Source organism: Crinia signifera, chromosome 3 (assembly GCF_055691185.1).
Source record: "Crinia signifera chromosome 3, ASM5569118v1, whole genome shotgun sequence".
In the NCBI taxonomy this organism is placed as follows: Eukaryota; Metazoa; Chordata; class Amphibia; order Anura; family Myobatrachidae; genus Crinia; species Crinia signifera.
This window is the reverse complement of record NC_139219.1, coordinates 160,302,064-160,329,945: the sequence shown is the minus strand read 5'-3', so window position 1 is coordinate 160,329,945 and position 27,882 is coordinate 160,302,064. Positions and strand designations below refer to the sequence as shown.

At 42.6% G+C, this 27,882-nt stretch overlaps 2 protein-coding genes across 3 annotated transcripts in view; one reads left to right on the top strand and one right to left on the bottom strand.

Annotated features, from left to right (window-relative positions):
- The window catches only part of SLC35F1 (solute carrier family 35 member F1), a 298,410-nt gene extending 275,600 nt beyond the window's left edge, over positions 1-22,810 (top strand). Inside the window, exons 7-8 of the mRNA XM_083176820.1 lie at positions 4,080-4,234; positions 15,925-22,810. Coding sequence (XP_083032946.1) covers positions 4,080-4,234; positions 15,925-16,149 — 380 coding nt within the window. The 3' untranslated portion in view covers positions 16,150-22,810. The remainder of the gene's footprint in view (positions 1-4,079; positions 4,235-15,924) is intronic.
- The window catches only part of LOC146063912 (uncharacterized), a 152,667-nt gene that overhangs the window by 102,557 nt on the left and 22,228 nt on the right, over positions 1-27,882 (bottom strand). The window lies entirely within an intron of this gene.

Here is a 27,882-nt window from a genome sequence, read left to right as displayed (position 1 = left end):
TTAGACGATTAATTTGGAGGGGCGGAAGGGCTAGAATTGCCCTGAGGAAACTCCAGCAACCACAATTTAATGGGGGGATAAATTTACCAGATATAGTAGTATGTATCCATGCTGCGATTTTGAGACACTTAAGAGATTGGCACTGCCTCGGTTAAATTGAATCCCTTACTATGGACAACAAGGAGGCTGTGGCATATCTTAAGACACAAGGCAGGTCTCAATCCATATTACTCCCTACACCCCTCATTGGGAACCCAAACTTCTCGGAGGGCATGGCAGCACATCCTTTTACACTGCGGAGAATAGTAGGAATCTGCACCATACGTAATCTTGTGTCTGTAGACAAAGAATGTTCTTTAACATACTCAGAACTGTCAGATAATTTTGCAATGATTACCCCGTATCCTTTAGCATTCTTGCAAATGCGATTCTATATTAATCACATTATAAGCCATTTTTCAAAATTGGATTTGAATAATACCTTAGACACAGTATTGACATATGTGGTACCTACTAGAAAAGCCTTGTCTCTTCATTATAATTTTTTGAGACCCATACTAGACAATGCGAAAATATCGTGAGGAATGTCCAGTTGGCTGAAACATTTTCCTACTTTAACAATGTTGGAGCATTGATATTTTCCAGGAAGACATTATCTTCCAGCATGTACTGTATGTTGAAATGTTTTTAAATACAGTACATTCCACTATACATATGTCTCTCCATTAAGATGTTATCAAATGGGAGCCATTAACAACTCTACATGCTTGAGATGCCACCAGACAAATGCCGATATTTTCCATTGCTTATGGTCATGCCCTTTTGTCCAATTTTTGGGCTCCTAATTCGCAGATATGAGGAGGCCAAATTGATAAATCAGGTTCCATTCACACCAGAATGGGCGGTCTTGGGAATATTTCCCTCCAATCAACGTATGACTGTGCATACTACAAAATTACTACTAACCCTTAGTGCTGCGGGCCGTAAGACCATTTTACAGGGATGGCTAGACAGCACATCTCCACAAATACCATTATTTCTACAAAATTTTAATTTTATTTTCAGAATGGAATGGATGGAAACTATGCTTTCCACTGAGAAGAAGGTAACAGGTTTCTTGACCCTTTGGGAACCTTATATAGATAATTTATCACTTTCTATAAGGAAACAATTACATGACAGCCTTAAAGATACTACCTGGTACCTCACTCACCTAGCAGCGAACAATCCCCTGATAAATCTAAATTAATGTATTTCCCTTGGCAATGACTTCTCTGGGCTTCGAGACTATCCCAACTAAAGACACTCTCACATTTGAAATGCAGGATAAAAGACGAGACTTCCACACCGGTAGCTTTCCTTAAACAATGTTATTTATTGTACTTATCTCTTAGATCATATATAATTGAAAACAGATCTGACTATCACCAGGATGTCTTTATTTTTATCATTTATTGTCCATTTGTGTGTCTACGAATCACTGCCATGTGTTGGCAGCGAGTGAAACTACATCTCTTTCTCACTGGTGCACAAACAGACTAGCTTTTGAAGCATTTGCTTCGAGCGGGCTTACTAATATATATGTATATATAGATAGATAGATATACACACACACATAATCTAATAGAAAATCAGACCTTCAAAAAGAGGCTACAAGCCTCGAAACGTCGGGATTATGATGTGACCAATACACTGTTTTTTTTACATTAAATCCGTTAGTGCCGCCTGATTTTCTGTTGAATTGTACTTAGCTGCAAGGAGGGCAACACAGTACCGGAATTATTGTTCCTCAGTTTATGGTGCCATGGTGCTTTCTGATATTCCTAAAGGTGCCCACACACGCACCGATCCCGACGGTGCGATGCTATGCGATGGGGTGCGCGCTCCCGCGGCACCTCATCGCACAGTACAAAAAGTATGTGCTGCACATACTTTTTGTACTAGCTTTTTATAGCATAGCATCACATCGCATGCACATCGCATGCACAAGGCATACGATGCGATGCTATGTGTGCTAGTTAAGCCCACAACGCACGCCGGGATCGGTGCGTGTGTGGGCACCTTAAGAAGATATGTTTAATTTAGGTGAAAGTTAGAAAGAACATTCCTACTAGCAATGCAGGTGACCCTGATTGGCAACTTTTAAGAATACAGGATATAAAATATTGTACAACCATAACAATACAGTACATTGATATTAGTATAAAAACTAGTAGGTACATTTAAGATTAATACACAAGTTGGACAAGAAGGGAGTATCCAGATGGCTAAACATTCCTTCACAATACATGATACCCTGATCCCATGAAAACTGGTATACAGGGACCATTCCCCTTTTATACCAGGGCCCATAATTCCTGTTGGTATCCATGGTTACAATATACCAACACTGTATAATCAATGTCCACAATTATAATACAGGTGCATTGTAATGCTGAACAGAAATAATCTCCAGCCATTTAGGAATTAAGAGGCAGTAGAATAAGGAATAAACCACCCACATGCAATTCTCCTTTTACTGTGCATTCGCTGCAATGCACATTTCATGTACAAATGTTATGATTACATTTTAGCACGTCAATCATTTTTATTAGATATCTCTCTAAAAGCAAGCCATCTAATTAGTCAAGTGGCACTTTTTGCCTTACAAAGAGTGTGTGTGTGTATATTTGTTCATAGGCTCCAACATGGCTTGATGCAGTGGGGTAAGTTCATTCCAGCTGCCTGGAGGCAAGATAAATATTGGTGTCCCCCCCACACACTGTATGTATGCATGTGTATATATATATATATATATATATATATATATACATACACATACGTACATAGAACACATATATGTTTCAGAACACAGACTGTGTGTGTGTGTGCGTGTGAGAGAGAGATACACACACTTGCAAAATTTATGTTTAGAATAAAAAGAGTGTGACATCTATTGTCTATTTTTGTATAGTCAGCCACAGAAGCGATATCAATGGCTTTCAATGAACTGATTCAAACATGCAGGGGAGGTGTCGCCATGGGAGCAGGTGCCTGGCGTCAGATGACTCCATTGATTGAGTGAAGGTGCCCATACACGTACCAATTACCCGGTACTTTTTGTGCTAAAATAGCATCGTTGTGCATATGTTGTGCATGGGATGCGATGCTATTTTAGCACAAAAAGTACCGGGTAATTGGTACGTGTATGGGTACCTTTACACCTCTCCATGCTTGGTACACATTATTATTATCCAACTTAAACTACTGGCAGGGTTTACACAAAAAAAAAGCACCCCTTTCAGGGTCAGGGTCATATATATATATTGTATATCAAATTCAGTGGTCTCTTTGTTTATTTGTTTGCCAATATGAGGTGGACCAGTTGGATCCTGGTCAGGATTTAGAGGGTTAGGATCCCAGTCGGGCCTCTGGGCTCCAGGGAGCCTGCTCTGGGCCTAAATCGGGAAGAAAGCTTCACAGGGTGCTAACATTGGATCCCAGAAGACATACTATGGGGTTGAGGTCTAACTATGTAATGCGATGGGCCTGCCACTGGATGGATGTGGATGAAAACTTCACAGAGTGGTAACAATGGATCCCAGATTACATACTAGAAGGTTGGGGTCATCTCGCAAAAGAAAAGTGATTATAAAACTGAACAGTAAGAAAAGCTGGGTATCAGGGTTACTGGCAACACCCTAAAAACAACTATGACACTGGGCAGCCACCTCAGGTGTGCGTTGGAAGAGCTGCTAAGGTTTTTCGTATATCTGACAGTTACATCCAACTAATTGATAACTGGAAAATGTGCTGCTGCAGTTTTTAGCAGGTACGGAAGCCCTGTTAGTATTTCCCACTGACTGGTGCAATAAAGTTTTTTTGTTGTGTACTGTGGTGCAGCACGCATGATAACATGCCTCACTGAAGCAGAGGAGCGGCGGCATAGAGGCAAGCAGAAGACACATTATAAGTGTGATCTGGAGCTTGATTACCATTGGTGTAGAAAGCATTTCAAGTGAAGGAGTGCGGTGTTCATTGTTAAGTATAAAAATATTTAACAGTAGTGTGTTTATTGATATGTATGTCTTTTTGTACAGGATTGCTGTATGTGGGTTTCACTGCCTGCATGTTTGGCCTTTATAGCTTCTTACCTGTGGTTATAAAGAAAACCAGTGCCACTGCCATCAACCTTTCCACATTAACAGCTGAACTCTACACCTTTTTCTGTGGCTTGTTCTTGTTTCACTATAAGGTGAGTCAAACTACTATTTCTATTTATTCTCACTGTATACTTCCAACATATATTCTAAAAGTGTGCCTAATAAACATATTCATTTAGTTTGTAAGGTGTAACAGGGCTGAAGGGAAAATTATTTTCCTATTACTATTAAAGTGATGGCCTACAGTTTAATAAATAAGGTAAAATCGGTAAATTCTAAAATACTTCCTTGTAGAGGCTCCTTGCTGACCAGGATGAGTCTTGGAAATCATCCTAATTATAGTAGACAATTGTGACAGTAAAAAATGTCTGAAACACTGCAATACTTGCCCTGTATCCACGGCTATAAACCGAGCTGCCTCTACTGTGCTGTGTTACTGCTGATACTAAGACTACAGCTCACGATGAATTGCTCTCATCCCTTAAAACATTCTTCCACCCCTCTAATGAGACATTACCTTGATGGAGACCATCATCTGCTCGCATGTAATAAATAATTGTCTAGAGCAGCGGTTCTCAAACTGTGGGTCCTGACCCCAAAGTGGGTCCCAACCTGCTCAGCATGGGGTCATGACTCCATGTTGCTGACCATCAGGCTGATGACTTTTCTAATCTCAGTCAGTGATTCAAGGAGTCTGAACAATCTGTTGAGTTGTCTGTTATGTTAGACTCCTCACATCATTTTGTGCCTCCACAATGCTGCCATGTATGTGCTGTCTGCTGACTACACATGTGACATGATGACCTTATGCAGTAACTTGCTGGGGTCCTGTCATTATTTTTATTGTCTAATGGGGTCCCAGAGCAAATTAGTTTAAGGACCCCTGGTCTAGAGTATGGGATCAGGAGTCTCAACAGGTGTTTGTTGAATCAGTATGGTACTGTAAAACCCTATTGGGGCCCCATAATTGTATGTGTGTAGTGGGGAGGCTGTCTGTATGGTATCCCAGGGAGGACACTAGGGGTGAGATTTTATGGGATGAGAGATTCAGAAAGTGAGAGATTTGGTGAGAAATCTCCAGTTTTTTTAAAGCGGCAATCATTTACACTGCAAAACCAGTTTGATTTTGCAGTGTAAATGATTGCCGCTTTAAAAAAACTGGAGATTTCTCACCAAATATCTCACTTTCTGAATCTCTCATCCTATTAAATCTCACCCTAGGCGTATGCATAAAGGAGATAACTACATACAAGTGTTCAGTATGGTAGCAAATTGCAGAAACAAATAAAATATTGTTTTAGTAAATAATAAAGAAGGCAGTAACATGGAATCCAAAGAGGTTTTTTCCTCTATGGGGGCATGGCCAGCGCTCTGAGAGCTGCTGGCCATGCCCCCTGCACATCTGAACAGATGCAGTGTCATATATACACATGCCACCAGCAGTGCCAGTTACACAATACTCCCAATAATTAAATTGTGTTTAATGCCATAAACACAATGCCTCCCAGCAGTGCCAGATAAACAATGCCCGCCCGATTGTGGTGCCATTGTAAATAAATACTGTTTGTGCGCATACCACATGGGGTGCGGCCAATGAAAATGGGGGTGTGATACACATATGCCCCCAATAGTGCAATGCCAGATATACATATGCCCCCAATAGTGCCAGATACACATATGCCTTCAATAGTGACAGATACCCATCACGATGCCAGGTATGCCCCCACACCGTGCCAGAAACACATATGCCCCAAATGTGACAGAATTTCCCAGCAGCAGCACAACTCACAGTTGTTGCTCCTGCTGCTGCCGGGGAGAGGAGAGTCTGGTGTCCCCCTGCTGTCTGTCTGTTTGTCTCCTCCTTCCCTTCTGAGGGGAGTAGAGCACAGCACATTGCGCATTTCTTCATATATTCAATATTATACGTTCTGTTTACATTATTATGTAGGGAGTTATTACTAAACAATATACTGTATGGTACATAGGGGGAGGGGCCCTGCAAACTCCTCCTCCTGCTTAATATAATGGGCGGTATTCAATGAGAATACCTGCGAGGTGCAGCGAATCCTTTTTAGGATTCGCTGCACATTCGCCACGTTCCGGAGCCAGCGGGCTCCGGTATTCAACGTGTCAGGGGCTCGCTGCCCCTGACAGGCGAATATGAGCTCCTGCGGCGATTGCCGCAGGGAGCCTGAGGAGGGTGCCAGGCAGAGAGATGGAAGTCTCTCTGCCTGCCCCTGAACGTTTGTGGGGGGCAGGTGGCCTCCCCGGGTGCCAGGCAGCACAGGCTGCCCCCCCGGGGGTGCCAGCAGGGGGCCGCGTATATTCACTATACCCGAACGTAACATCGGGTGCAGTGAATATATGAATATGTAATGAGCGGCTCGGCTCCGGCGCCCCCTGCTGGCTGCTGTGTAAAAAAAAAAAAATATTTTTTTATTAAATATATATTCATGTGCTTACAGCACATGAATAAAAGTAGCATGCCCCTCCTCAGAATAAAATTCCTGATTTTTAGACACCAAATGTAAAAAACAAAACACTTTATTTTAAAAGTTCACATTCCACTTCACCATAAAAAGATAGCGATTGCTACTCGGTGAATCATGGCGAAAAAAACCTTCAAATGTATTCGCCATGTGGTCATTGAATAGGGTGATTCACCGTTTTTGTCAAAAATTCGCCAAACAGCACAAATTCGCCATAAAAACATGGCGAATCAGGCTCATTGAATACCGCCCACTGTATGGGCCTGTGCCAACACACTTTCCTTTCCTAGTCCTTTCTTCACATATAACTTGCAACATCTTGTGCAAGTCTTACTCTAAAATAAGATGTTACACAAGTCAAACAAGAATATGCAAGTTACCACAGCTCCACTTTTTGTTCCTCAAAGTATTCTACCGTTACCTCTATATCACCTGACCACTTGTGGATTCCTATAGTTGTCCAACCTCTAAACCCCTCCTACCATGATAGATCTTGATCCAACTACATTGTGAGTGACCTCAAACCTTGTTAATATAATCTAAAATATACAAAATGTGGTTTCTAAGTTCAAATGGGATCTCTCATCTCTTGGACACCCTAGGCACAAAACCTGACACTCTCTATCACTATCAGGCATCTCTGAATTGGGAAGTTTTGGTTATTGATTCTCTGAAAGAAAAATAATAAGATGACCTTGAAAATAGGTTGCCCCACAACAATCTGAGGCTTTGCAACATTTGATTCCAAATGCAAGTATATTTGGCTTCCTGGCTGACCTTTTTACATGATAACCTTACAAAACTCTCACATCGATGTGTTGATGGATCAAACCAGTAGTAGTCCGAAATACCTGTCTCCACTTCCACAAAAGAAAGAACAGCTTCTTGTGGGTTCACTTCTATGATAGAATTCCATGACTTGCATATCCAAATTTTCCAAGACCTTGAACCCTCCTTTGACATACAGAAATTATTGAAATATTGAAATTCTGATTTAATAGTAGTTTAAGAGTGATAGATTTAGTAGCAAAATTATAATTAAAGTTCATTCATGTCCTAGTACAATGGCTGCTGAATATAAGCAAGAGCAAACTCTGGTATGCTGGTCGTTCTCTACTCTGAAACTCTCATATTATCACAGATCCATCTGTATGTTCCTCACGTTACATGAAGAATACAGAGTATATTCGGGTTCTTTTGTATTGTTAAAATATTCCAGGCAGCAAGCCTTTTAAAACACAAATTTCCTGAAGGTAAATTTAATTTAATCTGTATCCTGCTGGGGGCATATGTATAAGGTTTATTAGGATGTAGAAATGTACAATTCCCCAGGAGACGCATATTTGTTTGGCAACAGTCACAATGACACATTAAAGGTTATTTACAAAGCATAAAATATGTAGCAGTAAAATACTTTCTACTGAAAATGAACCCAACTTTCCTACCACGCATAAATAGGGAGCACGCCCATATTTTGGTTCTGTGAACTGCCCTGATAAAAGCGATCTGAGTATCCTGCATGGGAAAAAGAGGAAACGCTCATTTAAATCTTTCTTCTAGATTACTTTTCAAATAGGCTTCATAAACTCATCATAACACTGAATAGGGATAAGCTGGATAATGGGACCGTGTTATGATTACGGGTGTATTCAGAGGAGCAGGGTCAGAAATCAGGTGGCTTAAGCCAGCGCAAAGTTACAGAGTATAACATACCAGGAGGCTGTTCACCAGGGAACCCTGCAATGGGACCTGGACTTTGCTGCCTCTGGCATGCAGGTTGTGTCCCTCTGCTCTGGGTCATCTATCACTGACTAACATGATGCAGATAATACAAGAGATTGAATATGCACACATAATAAACTAAGCTGATACTGAGCCAGCGGCAGGCAAAGATACAGAGTTCTGAGGCAAGGCTGATTGTTATGCTGGAAGTAGAAAGAAAGGTATAATGACACAGGTACTGAAAGAATGCAGGTCAGACCTGAGGTTCATATAGTGGCTGGATGATTTGCAGCATGAACAGATGATGCAGGTTTCTGGGAGAACGCAAACCAGACTTAGGGGTCGATCCTATTACTCCTGAAATGTGCAGATGATTTGTGAGTGCGAATCATCACGACACCCTGCGCACTTTACAGCGGGCCCGAATTCACTTAAAAGTGCTCGCTCCTCCATAGGGGTGCGAGCAATGTTCAGCAAATTCAGCCCTGCGAAGGGTGCGAGTTAGTCAAATAGACTGGAGACCGATGAGCATGCAGCGGGTGTGCAAATAAACTAGGCAGGGCAGGTTTTCTGTAAGGACAGGACACAGGTGCAGGACTAGATCAGACAAGGGAAGGCAGGTTTTCTGAATGAAACTGGCTACAGGAGCAAAACAAGGGACCAGGAACACACTCTGAGACAGAGGCCATGCATAAAGGCTATGACCAGCAGGGTATGGCTGGGTTGACTCCAGGATAAGGGAAAGCAATACAGCCAAAGCATGTGAGAGGTGCTTAAGCTCAAGTAGTGAGCTAGTCTACTGCAGCTGATGCACAGAGCAAGAACACACACACACACATAGCCTTGATTAATCCTGCTGAGCGGAGCAGGCATACAGAGACTGATTACAGCAGTTCTAACTGTTGCCCGATAACACCAAGGCCAGAGTCCTGACAGCAGATGTAACAGACTGTATTATATATGTTCCCTTTGTGTTCCTTGGGATACTGCTGGTACAATAAAAACACAAGTATAATTTCAAGGATTATGTGTTTTTTACATGACTATACAGTGAGTTTCTGGTCAAACATGGATGGCTATATAACTGATATTGTAAGTAAGAGGCATATAGGCCATATTTGAATGGCTTTGTTGTACACGTTTGATGATGTGGAGGTCATTTGTGGTGGAGTTTTCCATCATGCATGATCAGATTCAGAGTTTGGCTGCCCGTTGCATACCTCCCAGCATGACCCATTCCAGGAGGGACATAATGCACTGTTTCTGGACTTCCCTCTTAATTGATGGGTGCATAATTACCGTATATTGCAGCACACCTACAACATCACCACAACTATGATGTAGTGCAGTGGTTCCCAACCTGGGGTACTAGTACCCCTGGGGGTACTCTTCAGACCAGTTGGGGGTACTTGAAAATAATATTGGCAATGGTGAAAGATGAAAGAGTGTTTCGATGGCAAAAGAAGAAGACCCATTGCTATGGAGAAGAACCATGTTGTGTCACTTACGGTTCGGTCTTCAGCATCATCAGTGTCTCTTTGTGCTTTTGCCCAACCAGCAATCCACTGGGAGCTTCCCATGCTGCGATCATGTGCCCAGCGCTGACACAGGTGGAGGAAGCAGCGGCATTAATCCTACAGGTGTAAGTGGGAACCCTGGAGACAATACACAACCAGCGGCCAGACACGGAAGGGCAGGATTCCTGTCCTCTACTCCTTAGTATAAGGACATGCATAAGGATAGGCATACCGCTCACTTCCACTCCACTCATAAGTACTGTCTATATTTTAAATTGAGAGGAGGGGTACTCATCAATGAAAAGCCTAATCAAGGGGTACGGGAGAGAAAAAAGGTTGGGAACCACTGATGTAGTGCATTAAAATAGAACCTGGTTGTGTGCAAAGGATCGAACATCTGAAATCATATTTAGATGTTTAAAGAAACAGCCTGCTGGTAGCATTAGGGTAATTTGAGGTATGCAGACACAATATAAGTGTTTACTACAGTACCGCAGTCTGCTGCTACACACAAAGAGATAGACAGAACTCTCTCATGCAGAACACCACAGAACAAAGACATTATTTCTTCCACACTAATTTCAGGAAGAAAATGCTTCACAGTTCTGGTCAATTAAAATTAAGTTTAAAAGGTTCATGGTTAACAAAGTTCCTTTGTGTCAAATTAATTGTTATGCTATAATAGCTTAAAAAAATGTGTTATACTCATGATAAAAAGTCAACTTTTAAAGATTTTCTATTGGGTATCTCTACCAGGGCCGGGCTGGCCATCTGGATCTTCTGGCAAAAGCCAGAAGGGCCGATGATCAGGTGGGCCGATTTGTCCATCCAGGGTGGCAGTACCGCCTCCTGATCGGCACACATATTTCTATACGACTGCCTACGAATACGCCTATTTCAGGCATATTCTTGTTAGTATATTTCCCCCAGTGTCTTATATGTTAAACAGCCACCACCTGTATTAAGTATAACAAGCATGTCTTGCTTATAGACATCCTTAAATTTGTGATGGGCAGACTCATTGGCCCCCCTAGATCCCGGCACCCTAGACAGCTGCCTGAATCTGCTTAAAGCTAAATATCGCTCCCTCGTGCGACCGTGCGGGGAAGCGAACCAACCACTATGTCACTGGAGGCATCCTATGTCACTTTAGGCATCTAATCCTGGAGTAGGGATCAGAATGAATGACATGCATTTTGCCTGTCTAAAAGAGGCTTGTTCACATTACTGTCTCATGTTTGTAGTATGGCAGCAGGTGGTGCTGTCATTTAGTTGCGACAGTGTAGGCCAGGGGTGGCCAAACTAGTCCTTGAGATCTACCAATGGTCCACATTTTCCAAATCACCTAGCTGCTGCACAGCTGTGCATTACTAACTGTCACTTTTTTAAACATGCTGCATTCATTCCTACTATAGATCCAAAGGTTGCCTGATAAACCAGGGTTGCCTTCCTGACCCTCTCATTCAGGGAGAAAATGCGCTGTTCCTGGACTTCCCTGGTAATGTATGATTGCCATCACCTGTGGTGAAACACCATTCTTATCAATTACCTAGCTCACCACAGGTGATGGCAATCATACATTACCAGGGAAGGCCAGGAACAGAGCATTTTCTCCCTGACGGAGAGGGTCAGGTAGGCAACCCTGTGATAAACATGAACTGTTAGTAGATCTTGAGGACAGGATTGGCCACCCCTAGTGTAGACTTTATTGTAGGAACTTGTTGCTTATTGTAGATGTTATGTAATAAAGTTTTACACATACTGACAGCTTGTTCCACAATCTTACCCTGCATATTAATGGTTGAATAAAAAAGCAACAGGCTATGTTTCCCTAGCAATAAATAAGAATAGAAGCAATCTTCCAACGTATATGTATTTGCAAAATATATGTGAGTAATCCAACACTGTATTTAAAAAAAAAAAAAAAAATGAAAGTGTCTGGCATTTAAACTAGGTAAACTGAACAATACAAATTATCAGCTGTGGAAATTTAAGGTTAAGATGCTGCTATTCAAAAATAACTAGTGGGATGTTCAGACCAAAGATCTACGATAAGAAATATACACAAGCACAAATGAAGCTTTAATTGAAAATAACCAGCTAATTCTAATACAATATGAAATTGCCACAAAACATATGTGGGAAGAAATGCAGAATCTGGATTAAAGATGCAGTGGTTCCCAAACTTTTTTCTCTCCGGTACACCTTGACTAGGCTTTACATTTATGTGTACCCCCTCCTCTTAATTTTAAATATCCACAGTACGAGTGCAGTGAAAGTGAGCCATATATGCGTGTCTTTATATTAAGGATTTGGGAAGTAGCAGTGTGCAATAAAAAATCGGGGTCCCTCTGTGTCTGGCAGCTGGCTGTGTACTGTCTTCGGGGGTTTCCCTTAACACCTGTAGGATAAATACCACTGCTTCCTCCACCCGTGTCTGCATGGGGCAGATGATCGCTGATGTCTAAAGGCAGTGCGAGTAGCTCCCAGTAAATTGCTGATCGGGCAAAAGCAAGAGGGATACATGATGCTGCAGACAGCACCGGACGTGACGCAACGTGGTTCATCACCAAGGCAATGGGAGACTTATTCTACCATTACCGATATTATTTTCAAGTTACCCAAATCGGTCTGCAGCATACCCCCAGGAGTACGAGTACCCCAGGTTGGGAACCACTGGTCTAGTATAAGAAGTGTATAGCATGCTATGATAGTCTCCACTTTAGATGAAAAGCTTCAGCAGAAATAACCAGTGACCTCTACAGCTATCATACTAAATAAATTTGGTACTCTTTACTTAGAAGGGCGCCCACGATTTTGATCGTGGGCATCGTTAGTAAAAAATCTCGGGCATTGAATGCACTAAAAAATCGGGTGCGATCAACCGACGAGATGCCCGAGATTTCCCATAGGGAACAATGTTAAATGTCTCAATTGACCCAATTTTCCTGTTCAATGCCTCAATTGACCCGATTTTTCCATAGGAAACAATGTTAAATGGGCCACAGAGGCCAAATAGGCACCCTGAAGTGTATAATGGCCACCCGAATTGTTAACGCCACCCCACGATCAACGTCAACCCGATGCGTGGCGAGCGCAGAGAGCCCGCGAGGGGCGGCGGTACGCGTCCTACGACCTTTTCATACCCCCACTATCCACGTCGGCGTGGAGTTGAGAATAGAAAGTGTGGCGAGCGCAGCGAGCCACCGAGCCCGAAGCGTGGCGAGCGCAGCGAGCCCCGCGAGGGTACGCGGACAGCTGTGAAGCCCGCGAGGGGACGCGGATACCTGTGAAGGTATCCGCGTCCGCTCGCCACGCTTCGGGCTCGGTGGCTCGCTGCGCTCGCCACACTTTCTATTCTCAACTCCACGCCGACGTGGATAGTGGGGGTATGAAAAGGTCGTAGGACGCGTACCGCCGCCCCTCGCGGGCTCGCTGCGCTCGCCACGCTTCGGGTTGACGTTGATCGTGGGGTGGCGTTAACAATTCGGGTGGCCATTATTCACTTCAGGGTGCCTATTTGGCCTCTGTGGCCCATTTAACATTGTTTCCTATGGAAAAATTGGGTCAATTGAGGCATTGAACAGGAAAATCGGGTCAATTGAGACATTTAACATTGTTCCCTATGGGAACTCTCGGGCATCTCGTCTGTCGCATCGCACCTGATTTTTTAGTGCATTCAATGCCCGAGATGGCCGAGATGGGCGCCCTTCTAAGTAAAGAGTACCATAAATTCCTTATTAATAAATTCTTCATTCGTGTTGTATCCAGAATACTGTTACAGAAGTCCTGCACTATGTAATGAGACCTCTAGAGTCGACATAGACACCAAAAAATGTGAAAAAAATTAACTTTTTTAATGTCAACATTTTGCTTGTGTAGACCTTTTGACCATGTTGATGTAATGCACTTTGCATTCCATTAGGTTTCCATGGAAATCGGCCCCTGACATGGGTCCCAGGGGCTAATAAATAGTGTTATTGGTAATGTGTCTGATCTATTTAAGTCATAATTGTTATGTTTGGTGAGAGAAGAGTCCCCCTCCGGTGGTTAGGATGCTGAGAGGCGGACCCACTATGGGGGAGGCCAATTCCCACTATCAAGCATATATTATGGTTTAATGGTTTTTTTTACACTATTTTAGAATGTTCAGCACGTCCATGGTTAGAGAACCATGGTTTTTGTTTATGTTTTCACATTATTCATTGCTTGGCAACGATCCAGCTGGCCAAGCGTCTCTCGGGATGCCGATCAGCTTGAGTATGCTTCAGTGTATGCAATGTTGTTGAAAACCATGGTAATGGGCTTTCAGTGATGATGTCATCTCTGGGTGTCCCGCTCACAGCGGGAAACGGAGCTGGGATCAGGAAATGCAATGCTGTCTTTGCTGGGGGTATTTAAGGGTGAGTTTGTTTGTGTTGTTTACTTTGTATGTTTTCCTGTGCTTGAAAAAAGCCAATAAACTGACTGAAACTTTGCTTATGGCAAGCGAATCATTTTGAACTTGTGCCCCCTTGCCCCGCCCCCTGTACCAGCAGACGCCTTTACACACTCTGCACTTGAACACTTTTTTTTTTTGCAAATAACGGGGCCGTCCCATAATTATGTGCCCCATTACCCATGTTTGCCTCAGGACGCCCCTCCACAATACCCATGTGTGGCTCTAACCCCTGCATTAACTGCTATGTAGCATGATGACTGAGAGAGAGACAATTTGATGTGTTGATTGTTTTGTTTGCTATTTAACCAAATAAAATGATAATATATGTTAATTGGAGGCTCAATCAAAACCAGTTCAGTAGTTCTTGAGTTTATTTGGCTAATTAGCCAATATGCACGATAGCAATAAAATTGTAATGCCCCATACATACGGGGTTATGGTGCTTCAGCACAGATCGCTCAGCACACATTGCGGCATACATGCGATGCACCCACCATATGTGCTAACTGCTGAGCGATCTGTGCGCAGCAGGGTTTTTCCTATGCTTATAGGCAGAACCCTGCGATCTAGACAGGATAAACAGTACACATGGGTCTATCACATGTGGCCGCACATCACCAGAGCACTCCGTGCTTCATTTCTAAACAATCTAGTCAGATTGCTAAAACATGGGGCTTAAATCGCCCTGTGTGTATTCCCTTATAGTCTCTGTTACTCAGGGTATCTCAAGGCAGCGGCGTAACTATAGCACTGCAGCCCCCGCCACCGCGGGGGGGGGGGGGGGGGGGCGCTGTGCATGTGGGGGCGCCGGAGGCTGCGGTGCTATAGTTAAACCCCCCCCCAATCCCCCGCAGACTTACCTATCTCGCTGGTCCCGGTGGCTCCGTTCTTCTGCTAAGGACCACCACAAAATGGCCGCCCCCATATAGCACACAGTTCTCTGAAACTGTATGCTGTATGGGGGCGGCCATTTTCTGGTGGTCCTCAGCAGAAGAACGGAGCCGCAGGGACCAGCGCGATAGGTAAGGCTGTGGGGGATTGAGGGGGGGTTTGCATGGGCGGCGGGGCGGGGGGGGGTAGGGGTGCTTGGAGGGGCGGCGGCGCCCCCCCCCCCCCCAACGGCGGGGGGTGCCCAAAACGTAGCTACGCCACTGTCTCAAGGAACATTTCAGTGAAAACCCTATCCAAATTTTCTGACCAATCCTCAAAAACGATTGTATGTATGTATAAAATCCCAGTCTTCACATCTAGTATATGAAAATTAAATAATGGAAGCACATTTAGGGATGTAGACTGGATTTCAAATAAAAAAGGAAATTAATTATTTGGTGACTTTTAAATATAGTTTTTATATAAGAGAAAAAAGTGACTATAGAAATGCGTTCCCATTTTTCTGCAGAGAGTGGGACATTTGGCTCCATGGTGTGTCCATGTGTAAAGAGGTGTTTGGTAGGTAGTGCATTAAATAAACTTACACTTGGCCTGATACAATCAAGGGCTTCAATGCAGCTTTTCATGAACATATTAACTTCACCTAAGAAGCAACTAGGTCTTGTTCATAAATCTTGCAATGATTTCTAATTAAATTCTAATTATTAAAATATTCTGTTTAGTTTTCAGGACTTTATCTTCTGTCTCTCTGCACAATTTTGGTTGGACTGGTGCTATATTTCTCCACAACTACCTATGTGGCCCAGGATCCCAGAGTGTACAAACAATTCCGCAACCCTTCAGGACCTGTAGTAGAACTACCCGCTAATGCACAAATGGAGCCCTCAGTAACGTACACAAGCTTAGGCCAAGAGACAGAAGAGGAGCCACGCGTTAGAGTTGCCTAAAGTTAAGCATTTATCACCCTCTCAGTGGCATCCATTATCTCTGTATTGTACATAGAGAAAAGGCATTTACCATGTACAGTTACACGAAAGCAGAAGCATGAAAAGGGGTTGGAAAAGGAGTCAAGAAATATGGAACAGTGCCGAACTCGGAAACACCTGGAGTCATATGTTTGACAGCACTATTTATTTACAAGTGTTTAATCTCTTAGAGGGTAGACAAACATTGAGAACAGTGATTTTACCTCAAAGTTTACTTTTGCACATGTGCTCATGTGATGTATTGCCAAGATTTTTATTTTAGAAAACTTTACACCATGTAGTGTTCACAAAATATTTTCATTCTTCTTTAAACAAGGGGTTCCTTAACTAATGCTACTTGAGCATAATGAAATAATCACATTCCTATTGGTGCACTGCCATTTGCCTGCGTTCTTTAATCCAGGCAAACACCTGCAATCATATAGACTGTTTGTGGCATTATAAGGTCCCTTCAGAACTTTTGTAATACATAGGTTTGTAAGTCGTTTTGTACCTTCCATTGCCAAGTAAATTATATTTTTATCTTTCATGCTTTAACATGACTGAAAGCAGTAAAAATGATGGTTCGGTGCAACAGAGACTAAGCGGTATTGACCTATTTAGTGGTGCTAAAATAACATCACAACTCCAATACTACATACACTTAATATGAACACAATACCAGCACATCACAAATAATCTAATAAATACATAAATCTCATAGCAAAATGCGAACATGACACATATTTCAGATGGTTACGACATTGTGCTAAAAATTCAAGAACATTTTTCCCTTGAGATTGGAGCAGTTTGTCTGGAAACTTTAATATTAATCTCTATTCTTACCAATAATAATAGTCTATGTCATCTTTTAAGGGGCCAATTCAATTGCAGGCATTGTTAGCGTTGTACCATCGGAGATCCATCAGCATGCTCACAATGGCAGCACATCGTGACAGCGATATCACTCATTTTGTCTCGATCTCTGTAGGGGTCCATATAAAAGTGAATGATGTTGGACTACTACAGTTCTGAGTGATATCCCCTGCTGCATAACACTAGCTCTTATGACATGGAGTTGAATTGACCACTAACACATTAGCCTCTGATCAAGCTAAAGATGTCTGGTAAATTTCTGAGATAGGGGGCAGATGTATTAAGCCTTAACAAGAGTTAAATGCAAGGGTGATAAGAAGAGATAAACGTCCAGCCAATCACATCGTAACTGACTTTTTCAACACAGCCTGTAACATGGCAGTTGGGATGTGATTGGCTGGACGTTTATCTCTCTTTATCACCCTTACATTTATCTCTTGTTAAGACTTAATACATCTGCCCCAATATTGGTAGTCTGTAAATGTAACCACAGAATGGTATCCCCCCCCCCCAAAAAAAAGGAAGATAGGAAGATAGTTGACTAGAAACACTGTTTACATGCTGGAACTAGACACTGTGAGCAATAACTACGCAGTAAATCCTGATGGGGTGAAGAAATGTTAGACATCACTTCTAATATCAAGTCTCATATTTACTTTATGACACATCTTCCATCATGCTCATTCGCCACGCATACATTTTTCATATTCATTACGTTCATCATTTAGGAAGATAAACATATAGTGTGTGATGTTTGGCTTTGACAAAGGATGATGTCTTGTATTAGACACTTTTGTAGATTGATCACATCATTGCTTTCCAAATATGTAAAAATAGCAGGTTTCCAGTCAGGATATGATTGACACTACACAGTAAGGGTGGATCATATTCTTCACATATACTAACCTGAATTTCAAGTTCATCCATTTAATTCTCATACCTTGACTGAGATGTTTGATGCACTGTAATACTTAATTTTGCAGTGAAGCTCTGTGCAATCTATGGTTATCAGCTATTTCAATGATAATGAGCAATATCAAGATTCAGTAGCACCAGGCCACACTCAGGGATCAAAGTGTGTTATGTCATTCTACAGCGCTACATTACTAGGATTACTGCAGCTACATATAATGATTTTGTACTAATCCTGTACACAGAGCCTGTTGATGCATAGAGAATACCCACACTAGGGGGTACATTTACAAAAGATTCTCAAAATGAAAAGAGGTGCTCCGATTCTGTCTACATTTTCTAGGATGCAATAGAGAAATGATCGAATCTGATTGGTTGCTATGGGCAACATCACCTCATTTAAATTCATAGAAGCTTTAGTAATTTTACCCCTATGAATTTACATGCAGGACAAAGGGTATGAAATCTCCTCAGTGTATATACAGAGGAACTACACAGGTTGAATGACAGGACTGTGATGACTGCATGGCACCCGCTGTTCATTCTACCTCTGCAAATAGAAATGTGGAACACTTCACAGCTCATCCCGGACTGTAGTTATACCAGAAATAATTCTTACTGACACTTCTACTAACATAGAATACCAGCTCCTATTAACAAACAAATCATTTGCAGGCCATTCATATTTAGTTTCTTTTAATTGCTAATTATACCATGCTACACCTTTAAACCGGGATGCTCCTGGTTCTGTGGCTATTAAAATCAGGTCAAATACAGGATTGATGTCAACCAGCCAAAGACCGACAGCAGCATCCCGATGCTGAGAATCCCAGCAGTGGTACGGTAAGTAAACTTAACTTCTCCCACCCTATGAGCTATTTAACACACTCCGGCTCCTGCCGGGCGGCGAAAACCAGCACGGTCAGGAAGCCGTGCAGCACACAGCAGTTTAGAATGGAGGGGATGGCCGCAGCCCAGCAGCTGTCCCTTCCAGTAGTGGGATCCGGCTGCAACCGGGCCGTGGCCGTCCTGTCTGAATGGACACAATCGTGTCCATTAGTAACTACAATGCACGGCACGGCTTCTGCCCGTACGGGATTTCGCTACCCGGCAGGAGCCGGAGTGTGTGAAATAGCCCTAACAGTGGCAGGTGGGGAGTTTGACTGGGGTGGTACATATGTCATACTGTAATGCAGGTGTCCTAAGGCGAGCTCAGGGAGGACAGAAACCTCCAGTGGAGCAGAGGGGCAAACCCTAACCCTGGCTAACCCTAATCTTCCCGTCTCTGTAAACCAACCCTCCCCCTTAGTGCCTAAACCTAACCCTCCCTCTCTGCAGCCTAACCCCCTGTCTAGTGTAACCCTAACCCCTTCTTAGTTTCTAATGCTGCCTTCCTGCATCCTAACACCCTCGTCCCTGCAGTCTAACCCTAATCCACCCCTACTGACTAAACATAACCCTACTACCACCACCCCTGTGGCCTAATTATAATCTGCACCAGCATCGGCATTGGTAGTATACTGGCAACAGTGTTCTGGCCTTGAGTCTGGATTTGTGTCCTAGGATTTCAACTGTCAGCATTCCCAAAGCCAGTATGTGACCCGCATCCCCACAGAACCTGTATAATTTATTAGTGCCCCAGTTTAATTGGATATAATGGTAAGAATATTTAGACATTAACTCGCAGTGACAGATGTAACCATTATTTTTTTCTTTGTATTATTTGAATGCCTACATTTTACTTATTACATTATGTATTATATAGATTGCAGTCCATAAACAATACAAGGGCCATAAAAAGAATAGTGTGGGAGGTGTGGGTGTACTGGATGGGACATCATGGTGGCACGATCCATACTACTTATCCGATGGGCACTGTGTGATGTCTTCCATGTCCTGGCACCTACGTCTCTAAGGCAGCAGGGGAGGGGCCTCCAAATGGTTCGGTCCACTGAGGGGGATGGTTAATGGTGGCCATGGTTGAACGCACATGGGGATTGAGCAGCAGGGAAATTGGGGGCAGTGGTGTTGTATTGGTTTAATACACATATTTAACTAGATTAGGTTATAGTAAAATACAAATCGCTCTTGTCATAAGTAATATAAGAATATTTGAAAGAGATTCCATACATTTTTCAAAATGAAAATAATGTATGTGCAGACATCTAAAGCACATCACATGATTGCTGGTATTTATTCACATATGAAACATTAGAAATATCTGCTTTACCTAAGGCATGCAAATCTTGTATTTGGACAGTGAGATGATAACCCACCAGTAATATCTAGCCTCAGCTTTTCTCAAAACACAACAAATTATACAGATGAAGCAGACTTTATTGCAGGGTATGACAAGCAGAGTGTATTTTGCAGTTAACTCAAACATTCCAAGCTGTTTACAGCTATAATAATCAGAGATCTGTCCCAAGATGGTACAGATTCTCCACCTAAATGCTAGCCATGGTGCAAGTCACTGCAATATATTCTGCTGCTACTGTACATGTTTATTGACTTCTGAGAAGAAAAGGTATTCTTCATGTTTTCACAGAAAGGAAAAACAATGTATGTTTTATAAGGGATCCATGTTATCATATCATCATATTGTATTGTAATAAAGATTTTCAAAGCTCACATTTCCAAATAAGTGCCAAATTTTACTGTGTCTGTTACATACATTATACATTAAGTCCCACCACTGAGACATGCAGAACTAGAGACAACATATGCTCCCCCCTTGATCCAGCATTGCCGTGCCAAAATCAGTGAATCTAGTGATGGAATGGCTAATACCCCTTTCACACCGGCCACCAGGCAATTACCTGACATTTCTGAGTGCCGGGTTATTTTGCCAGGTGCAGTCTGACCCCAATTCACACCACTCGCAAATTACCGCGTTAAAGAATTTCAACCCGGGAATTTGCTGAAAACCCGGGTTTTTCTGTGGTGTGAAAGGGTCAACACGGGTCTTAAATCCCGGCACTCTGACCCTGGTCAAGAGCAGGGTCGGAGTGCTGGGATTAAGACCCGTATGGACCCTTTCATACCAGCAAATTCCTGGGTTGAAAATCTTTAACCCAGCAATTTACATCTGGTGTGAAAGGATCCAGTAGGGGTCTTAAGACCAAGACTGCAACATACATACCTGTGAGCCCAAATGTGCTTAACAAGTAAAGATGTTGCATCCTTGCATGTTTACAGGAGCCTAATAAAATGAGGAAGCATGAAGAAATATAATATTTTAAGCCTTATCCAGCCATCACGTATGCTGACGTTGAGTATGTTTCACTTCATAAAATAATTTGATCTTATTTATGGATACAAATTATTTTACCCTGGTTTGTAGTACATATGAACTAGTTGCTATAATAAATCACTTGGTGGCATTACAACTTAAAATCAGTAGAGATTAGTACACAGGTATTATTTTTAAAAGCTGCTCAATAACAAATTTAATTATAATACAGTACATAAATCATAATAGCCTAACTAAAAAAAAAAGGAATGTCATCTTCAAGCAACAAGCTTGTCTTAGCTATCTGACAAATCATCATATCTCTTTTCAAATATATCTTGAGGGAAAACAGGTATGTCTGCCATTCACATACTTTCAGCATGTCATGTGACAATAGAGGGAAGAAGGAGGGGGAGGACATTACAGTGCAGATTTGGTTCAAAATGGCATTCCAACTCTTCCTTGTTAGTCCTTGATATAATTTTAAGTTAGTTATAAGACCCTGAAAAATTAAACCCAAGGAGAATGGTAAATATCATAATTATTTTTATTGAACAAAGCTACTGTATGTGTGATGTAAAAAGTACACATTTATAAAAAACATAAACATGATATACAGTTAAACTTTACGGAGGTAAATAACTACCACTGACTGCGGAAAAGTGCAGTATCTTGTTTATGAAAAAGACATTGGGCTGCAAGTTCAAAATGCCATTTTGTAAGCAATTAGGAAATGGCAATTATGTACTTACTACTATACTAAAAATAAAAAGTATATTAGCAGTCATAGACAAATTGCATGAGTATAATTACACAAATACACATAATATGAAATAATGTATACAGTACATTTTTTTTTAACAATGATCAGCTATAAAACCAATCATTTTATAACTATGTTGTCGTTTTCTTATCTAATACATTGACATTGCTCTCTCAGAATCTTGACTTAAGATGAATCTTTCTTTCCTCCTTTAGCACTTCAATCTGTCTATAAGCCTTCAACATAGTTCTACGGAAGAGATTCCATAGAACTCTGGAGAACTGCCAACATCATCTGTCAATAGCACTTCAAGACAGTGTTCAGGCTAGGTTACAGGTAAGAGAGTAGGAACATTCTCTACCCCCCAGCCAATTGCTATATGGGAGGGTTAAGGAAGGGACAAGTTTACAAATGGAATATTTTATAACCCACTCAAATGTAAAGTGCATTGGACAACAACCTGTTCAGCAAGCTTCAATTATACTTCATCATTTATCATGCAGGTTGAAATACACATGTTTTAGATGACTTTCAAATTACAACCCAGATCATGTAATGTTATAAGTGTTGTTTGCAAGTAGTGTAGGTTTCTTGCATTCACATTTTAGAACCATTTTGTAATTTCTTGGGCTGAGGAAAGAACATGCACACCAATGGGTCAGTCTGAAAAATAAAAGCACACTTCTTTTGCTGCAATGTGGAAATTACCAAAAAATGCTAACCATACAGGTCCTGCATTACTCTAACATATAAACAAACCCTTCTCTGTTTTTGATATTTGCATGCACCTAAATGGATGGCTGTGGCAATGTAATGCCTGTAAATTGTTTAAAAAAAAATAAACACTTTATGAAAAGAGATTGTTTTTATTACTAGTTAGGGTCTATACTATATTTCACTTTATTGTAAACAGTCTTAGTACATCAAGGAAGCAGGCATATTGATGCATAATTGGTGATCTCCCTAATACCCTGGAGAGTCTAGCAATCTCCCTGAAAACAAACTACAGCAGGGTAGGTGTAACACATTGATAATTTCTTCAATCTCTGCCCGGAATACTGTCACTAGGTCGACAAAAGCATTAGTCGACCACTGAATGTCGACATTCAAAAGGTTGACATGGGGTTTATCAAGGTTATTTGAGCTGACATGCCAACAGGTGGTATTTCATGACCTATCATCCACTAGGGCGTGGTTGGAGAATAAAATAGTGTGCCGAACATAGCGAGGCACCGTGCCCAAAGCATGGACTTTTTTTATCCCAGGGAGACTCAATGTGTGCCAGGAGCCACCTATCGTAGAGGAAGATTTGCAAAATGATGTCATCTTGTGAATCTAAAAGTAGATCTGCACTTCTGCAGGTGGATGGAAGTCCTTGTGCCTATCCTCATCCCCAAGTCACCCACACTGACAGTCTCAGCTGCCCCCTCATTGTGCATGGTGCCAGCCTTTTCACATATGGTGTGTGGTTCTAGCCTCCCTCTAGTGGTGTGTGGTGCCAGCCCCACTCCTGGTGGTGTGTGCATATAAATAAACACTTTATGAAAAGAGATTGATTTTATTACTAGTTAGGGTCTATAGTATATCTTACTTTATTGTAAACAGTCTTAGCACATCGAGGAAGCAGGTATATTGATGCATAATTGGTGATCTTCCTAATACCCGGAGAGTCTAGCAATCTCCCTGAAGACAATCTACAGCAGGGTAGGTGTACCACATTGATAATTTCTTCAATCTCTGCCCGGGATACGGTCACTAGGTCGACAAGCATTAGTCGACCACTGACTAATCCTAATCATCCATTAGGGCGTGGTGGGAGAATAAAATAGTGTGCCGAACATAGCGAGGCACCGTTCCCAAAGAATGCACTTTTTTTTCCCAGAGAGACTCAATGTGTGCCAGGAGCCACCTATCGTAGAGGAAGATTTGCAAAATGATGTAATCTTGTGAAGCTAAAAGTAGATCTGCACTTCTGCAGGTGGATGGAAGTCCTTGTTCCTACCCTCATCCAAAAGTCACCCACACTAACAGTCTCAGCAACCCCTTAATTGTGCGTGGTGCCTGCCTTTCCCCAGGTGGTGTGTGGTGCTAGCCTCCTTCTAGTGGTGTGTGGCGCCAGCCTCCTATCTAGTGTGTGTGGTGCCAGCCTCACGCCTGGTGGTGTGTGCATGTGATGCCTGCCCCCCCCCTAGTATGTGTGTGTGGTGCCACCTCCCCCTGGTTTGTGTAATGCCAACCTCCCTCTGGTGGTGTGTGTGTGGTACCAGCCTCACTCCTGGTGTGGTGTCAGTCTTTCTCCTGATGTATGTGTGGTGCCAGCCTCCACCTGGTGTGTGTGTGGTGCCAGCCTCCCCACTAGGATGTGTGGTACCAGCCTCCCCCCTGGTGTTTGTGGTGCCAGTCTCTCCCTGGTGCGTGTGGTGCCCCTAGTGTGTGATCCAGAGCTGGCTGTATTCCACGGGTGCACTGAACTCCAGCTCACAAAAAAAAGTGTTTGCTATGTATAGAGAGGTCTTGTGGACACTAATTTATCTTCAATGAAAGTGAGCAGGATATGACATATCACGTGTACGTTGCGCTGTATAGTGATATGTACATCATAAGGGCACTCTCTTTGCTGATGTTATGGCCGTTAGGAAACAACCTCCAAGGTAATTGTTTTAATGGTATTATATCCAGAGATTTGAATGGAGGTGACATAAGTGTATTGGGAACTAGATTGAGGTCCCACGGAGCTAGTGGAGATTTCATCCTAGGACGTTCTCTTTTGATTGATTGGCAAAAAAACTTGGACAGGGAGGAGACTGTATTCCGCCCAGGCCAATATTCTTGTGGCTTCCTCCCACCATATTTGACTTTGGGTTCCTCCCTGCCTGTTCAGGTAGGTCACAACTGATATTTTGTCACAGAGTGAATTTATCACGAGTATCACTTCGAAGTACATAATTGATTTTTGAACATCCCTCATCTCTTCCTGATTCAAAGATATTCATGATTTATTTAGACGGTCTCCTAGCAGTCTTGCAATCCTGACAGACTTTAAGAAAAGGCTTATAATCTTTAGACAAATTATTTTTCTTGCTGGTGCTTTTCCTTCCAGAATTCTTAGACACACTAAAACAACAGATAAGGACCTATCACTAACTAATCTTGCAAAAAGAATTAGAATACCAGTTTCTCTATGAGGATTTAGCTCTCCAAGGCACTTAAAGGTTTTGGGGGAGAAGTACTGTTATCCTGATCCTGGTTCACGATGAAGCCATGATGTCCCTGAAGCCATGGTGTCCCTGATGCAACAGGGGGTACTTGTGAGTTATCCGGGCGTCCGATTTTTAAATCGGGTCGGATCGGGACATCGCATCGCATCGCATGCGACCATCGGATGCGATGCGATGCGATTCGATGACCCGATTTTTCCATAGGAATCAATGTTAAAATGAACTGAGTCCATTTTAACATGGAATTCAATGGGAAAAAGGGTCCTTTTCATACCCCTACTATCCAAGTGGGCATGGAGTTGGATATAAACCTGTGGCGAGCGTAGCGAGCCACCGAGCCCGAAGCGTGGCGAGCGTAGCGAGCCCCGCGAGGGGACACAGAATACCGTCCCCTCGCGGGGCTCGCTTCGCTCGCCACGCTTCGGGCTCGGTGGCTCGCTACGCTCGCCACAGGTTTATATCCAACTCCATGCCCACTTGGATAGTAGGGGTATGAAAAGGACCCCTTTTTCCATAGGAATCATTTTAACATTGATTCCTATGGAAAAATCGGGTCATCGCATCCGATGGTCGCATGCGATGCGATGCGATATCGCATCGCATCTGATTGTATGCCTTAACTTAAGGCATACAATCGAAAAATCGGACGCCCGGATAACTCACAAGTACCCAACAGGGTAAACAGGTACTTCCCAGTGGTGTGCGGCGCCATTTTATAGCCCCTTTACCTCTGTGGGGGGCGGATGCATGTGCTAGATGCCAGGAAGATGCCGCCGCATCACATCCGCCCAGTTACTGGCGGCACATGCGCAGAACAGTATGGGAGATGCCACCCCATCACTTCTGCCCCATACCCCGCACAGTTCTGCCCTTCCCCACCACTCACCACACTGACTGCAGCAGGGGACAAAATGCACTGCACACACACAGGGATGTGCAACACCAACATCTCTCTCCCCCGGGTACCAGCGCAGCTACACGGAGGCGCATAAGCCGGGGGAAAAAAATTAGGTAAGTCCTATATAAATTAACAAAACTACACTACCAAGATAGGAAAAAGACTGAGGAGGTGAAGGGGAGAAGGTATATATACCCAAGGTGGGTGGAGCCACAGAAAATAAACTACCTGTCTAAAGCTGGGGGATGGGTTCTAAATCCAGTGTAATGGCTGCCATGGTTTGTGAGAAAAATACTGTTATATACATATACTATTTGTGAAATATGAATTGCCATTTACAAGACCTCTCTATACATAAGGGAAGACATTGGGCACCCCTGCCAAGTGTCATTGCTATTATCAATGCCCTCCTTATGGACAATGAAGAGGGTGGATGTTTTGGTGGTAGAACTGCCACAGATAGGGTTACACCATGTCATGAGTATAGATGAAAGAATATTACAAATTTTTCCAAGAAAACCCCTGGTTCAGGAGTTGAGGCACCCTCACTGATAGCAGAGATGGTATCTATATCCCTGAAGGGGGCATTAAGGGATTTAATCACTGAAGGGGTAGTTGTGGAAGTGAACATTTAGTCTGGCATGTAAAAATGTAGCTACATATAAGAGAGAGGGGAAGTAATTCTGTAATCTTGGGCGGTTCATAAGTCAAACTGGCAGAGGGGTCTTAAATTCTAATTAAATCATTGTAAAAGCAGCATTGATAAAGATGCATTGCAACGATGGTATCCACTTTGTTACTTTTTCCTAAAACCATTGGTTCATCCACTTAAGATCCTTTGCAGCCATCTTAGGTATTATTCAGAGCTGATTCCTGTGGTGCAAATTCTGAAGTGGATTTATTATCAAACAACTGCACATTTATACTGATCGCAGTACGCATGCATGATGCCAAACATTGTAAAAAAGCCTGTATTTGTTGCAGAGTTATTGAATCGTCTGAGTTATGTACACTTGCACAGTCTGGAATAATCATTAGATGGTAAGTGAGTTTCAAATGGATTTGCAGCTAGACAAAAATCAGCCATTTGCAGGTGTGTCCTAGGATGTAGAATAAAAATAGAGCAGCGCTTGTGCTTCACTAAAATATGAAAAAGGTAAGATACGGCTACGTAGGTTGAACAAATAATTTTAACAAAATCATATATATATAGATGGAGTGCCTCTCATTCTTGGCGACAGCATGCCATTTAAAAGGTCTTGGTGATCCTCTTTTCTCCTTGTGCTTCATTCCACCAAGGGGAATGGATGCTCACCATGCAATACAAATGCTCCACCAATCTAGCGGCGGATTGATATACTGTACCGATGGAACCCCGCCATTCGCCGAGTGCGCTTACAATACAGTATGAGATGCTCCTGCGTCTCATCCCTGTGAACATCGCTGAAAGCAAATGGGCTGCGTAGTGTCACGGTCCCATAGGCAAATATTTACCTTCACGTTCACGTAGCCGATGCTGAATATTTTGCACTTTGGGACATTAAAGTAGTGTAGAACATTGGGACATTAAAGTAGTGTAGTAAAACAAAGAACATTAGAAGTGTCTGAGATGCTCCAGCGCTACGGCTGCCACTGATTAGGAGCACTCTACAGACTCTACACATCACTGTGTGGCGTAGGGTAGTGGATAACTGCGCCGCTCTGCACGCTGGAAACCCGTGTTCGACTACAGTGTCAACGTCGCTACTAAAGTCGCTATTGCGACTCAGACCTATATTTTTTTTAATTGAAGTATTTATAAAAGTTAATAAAACTA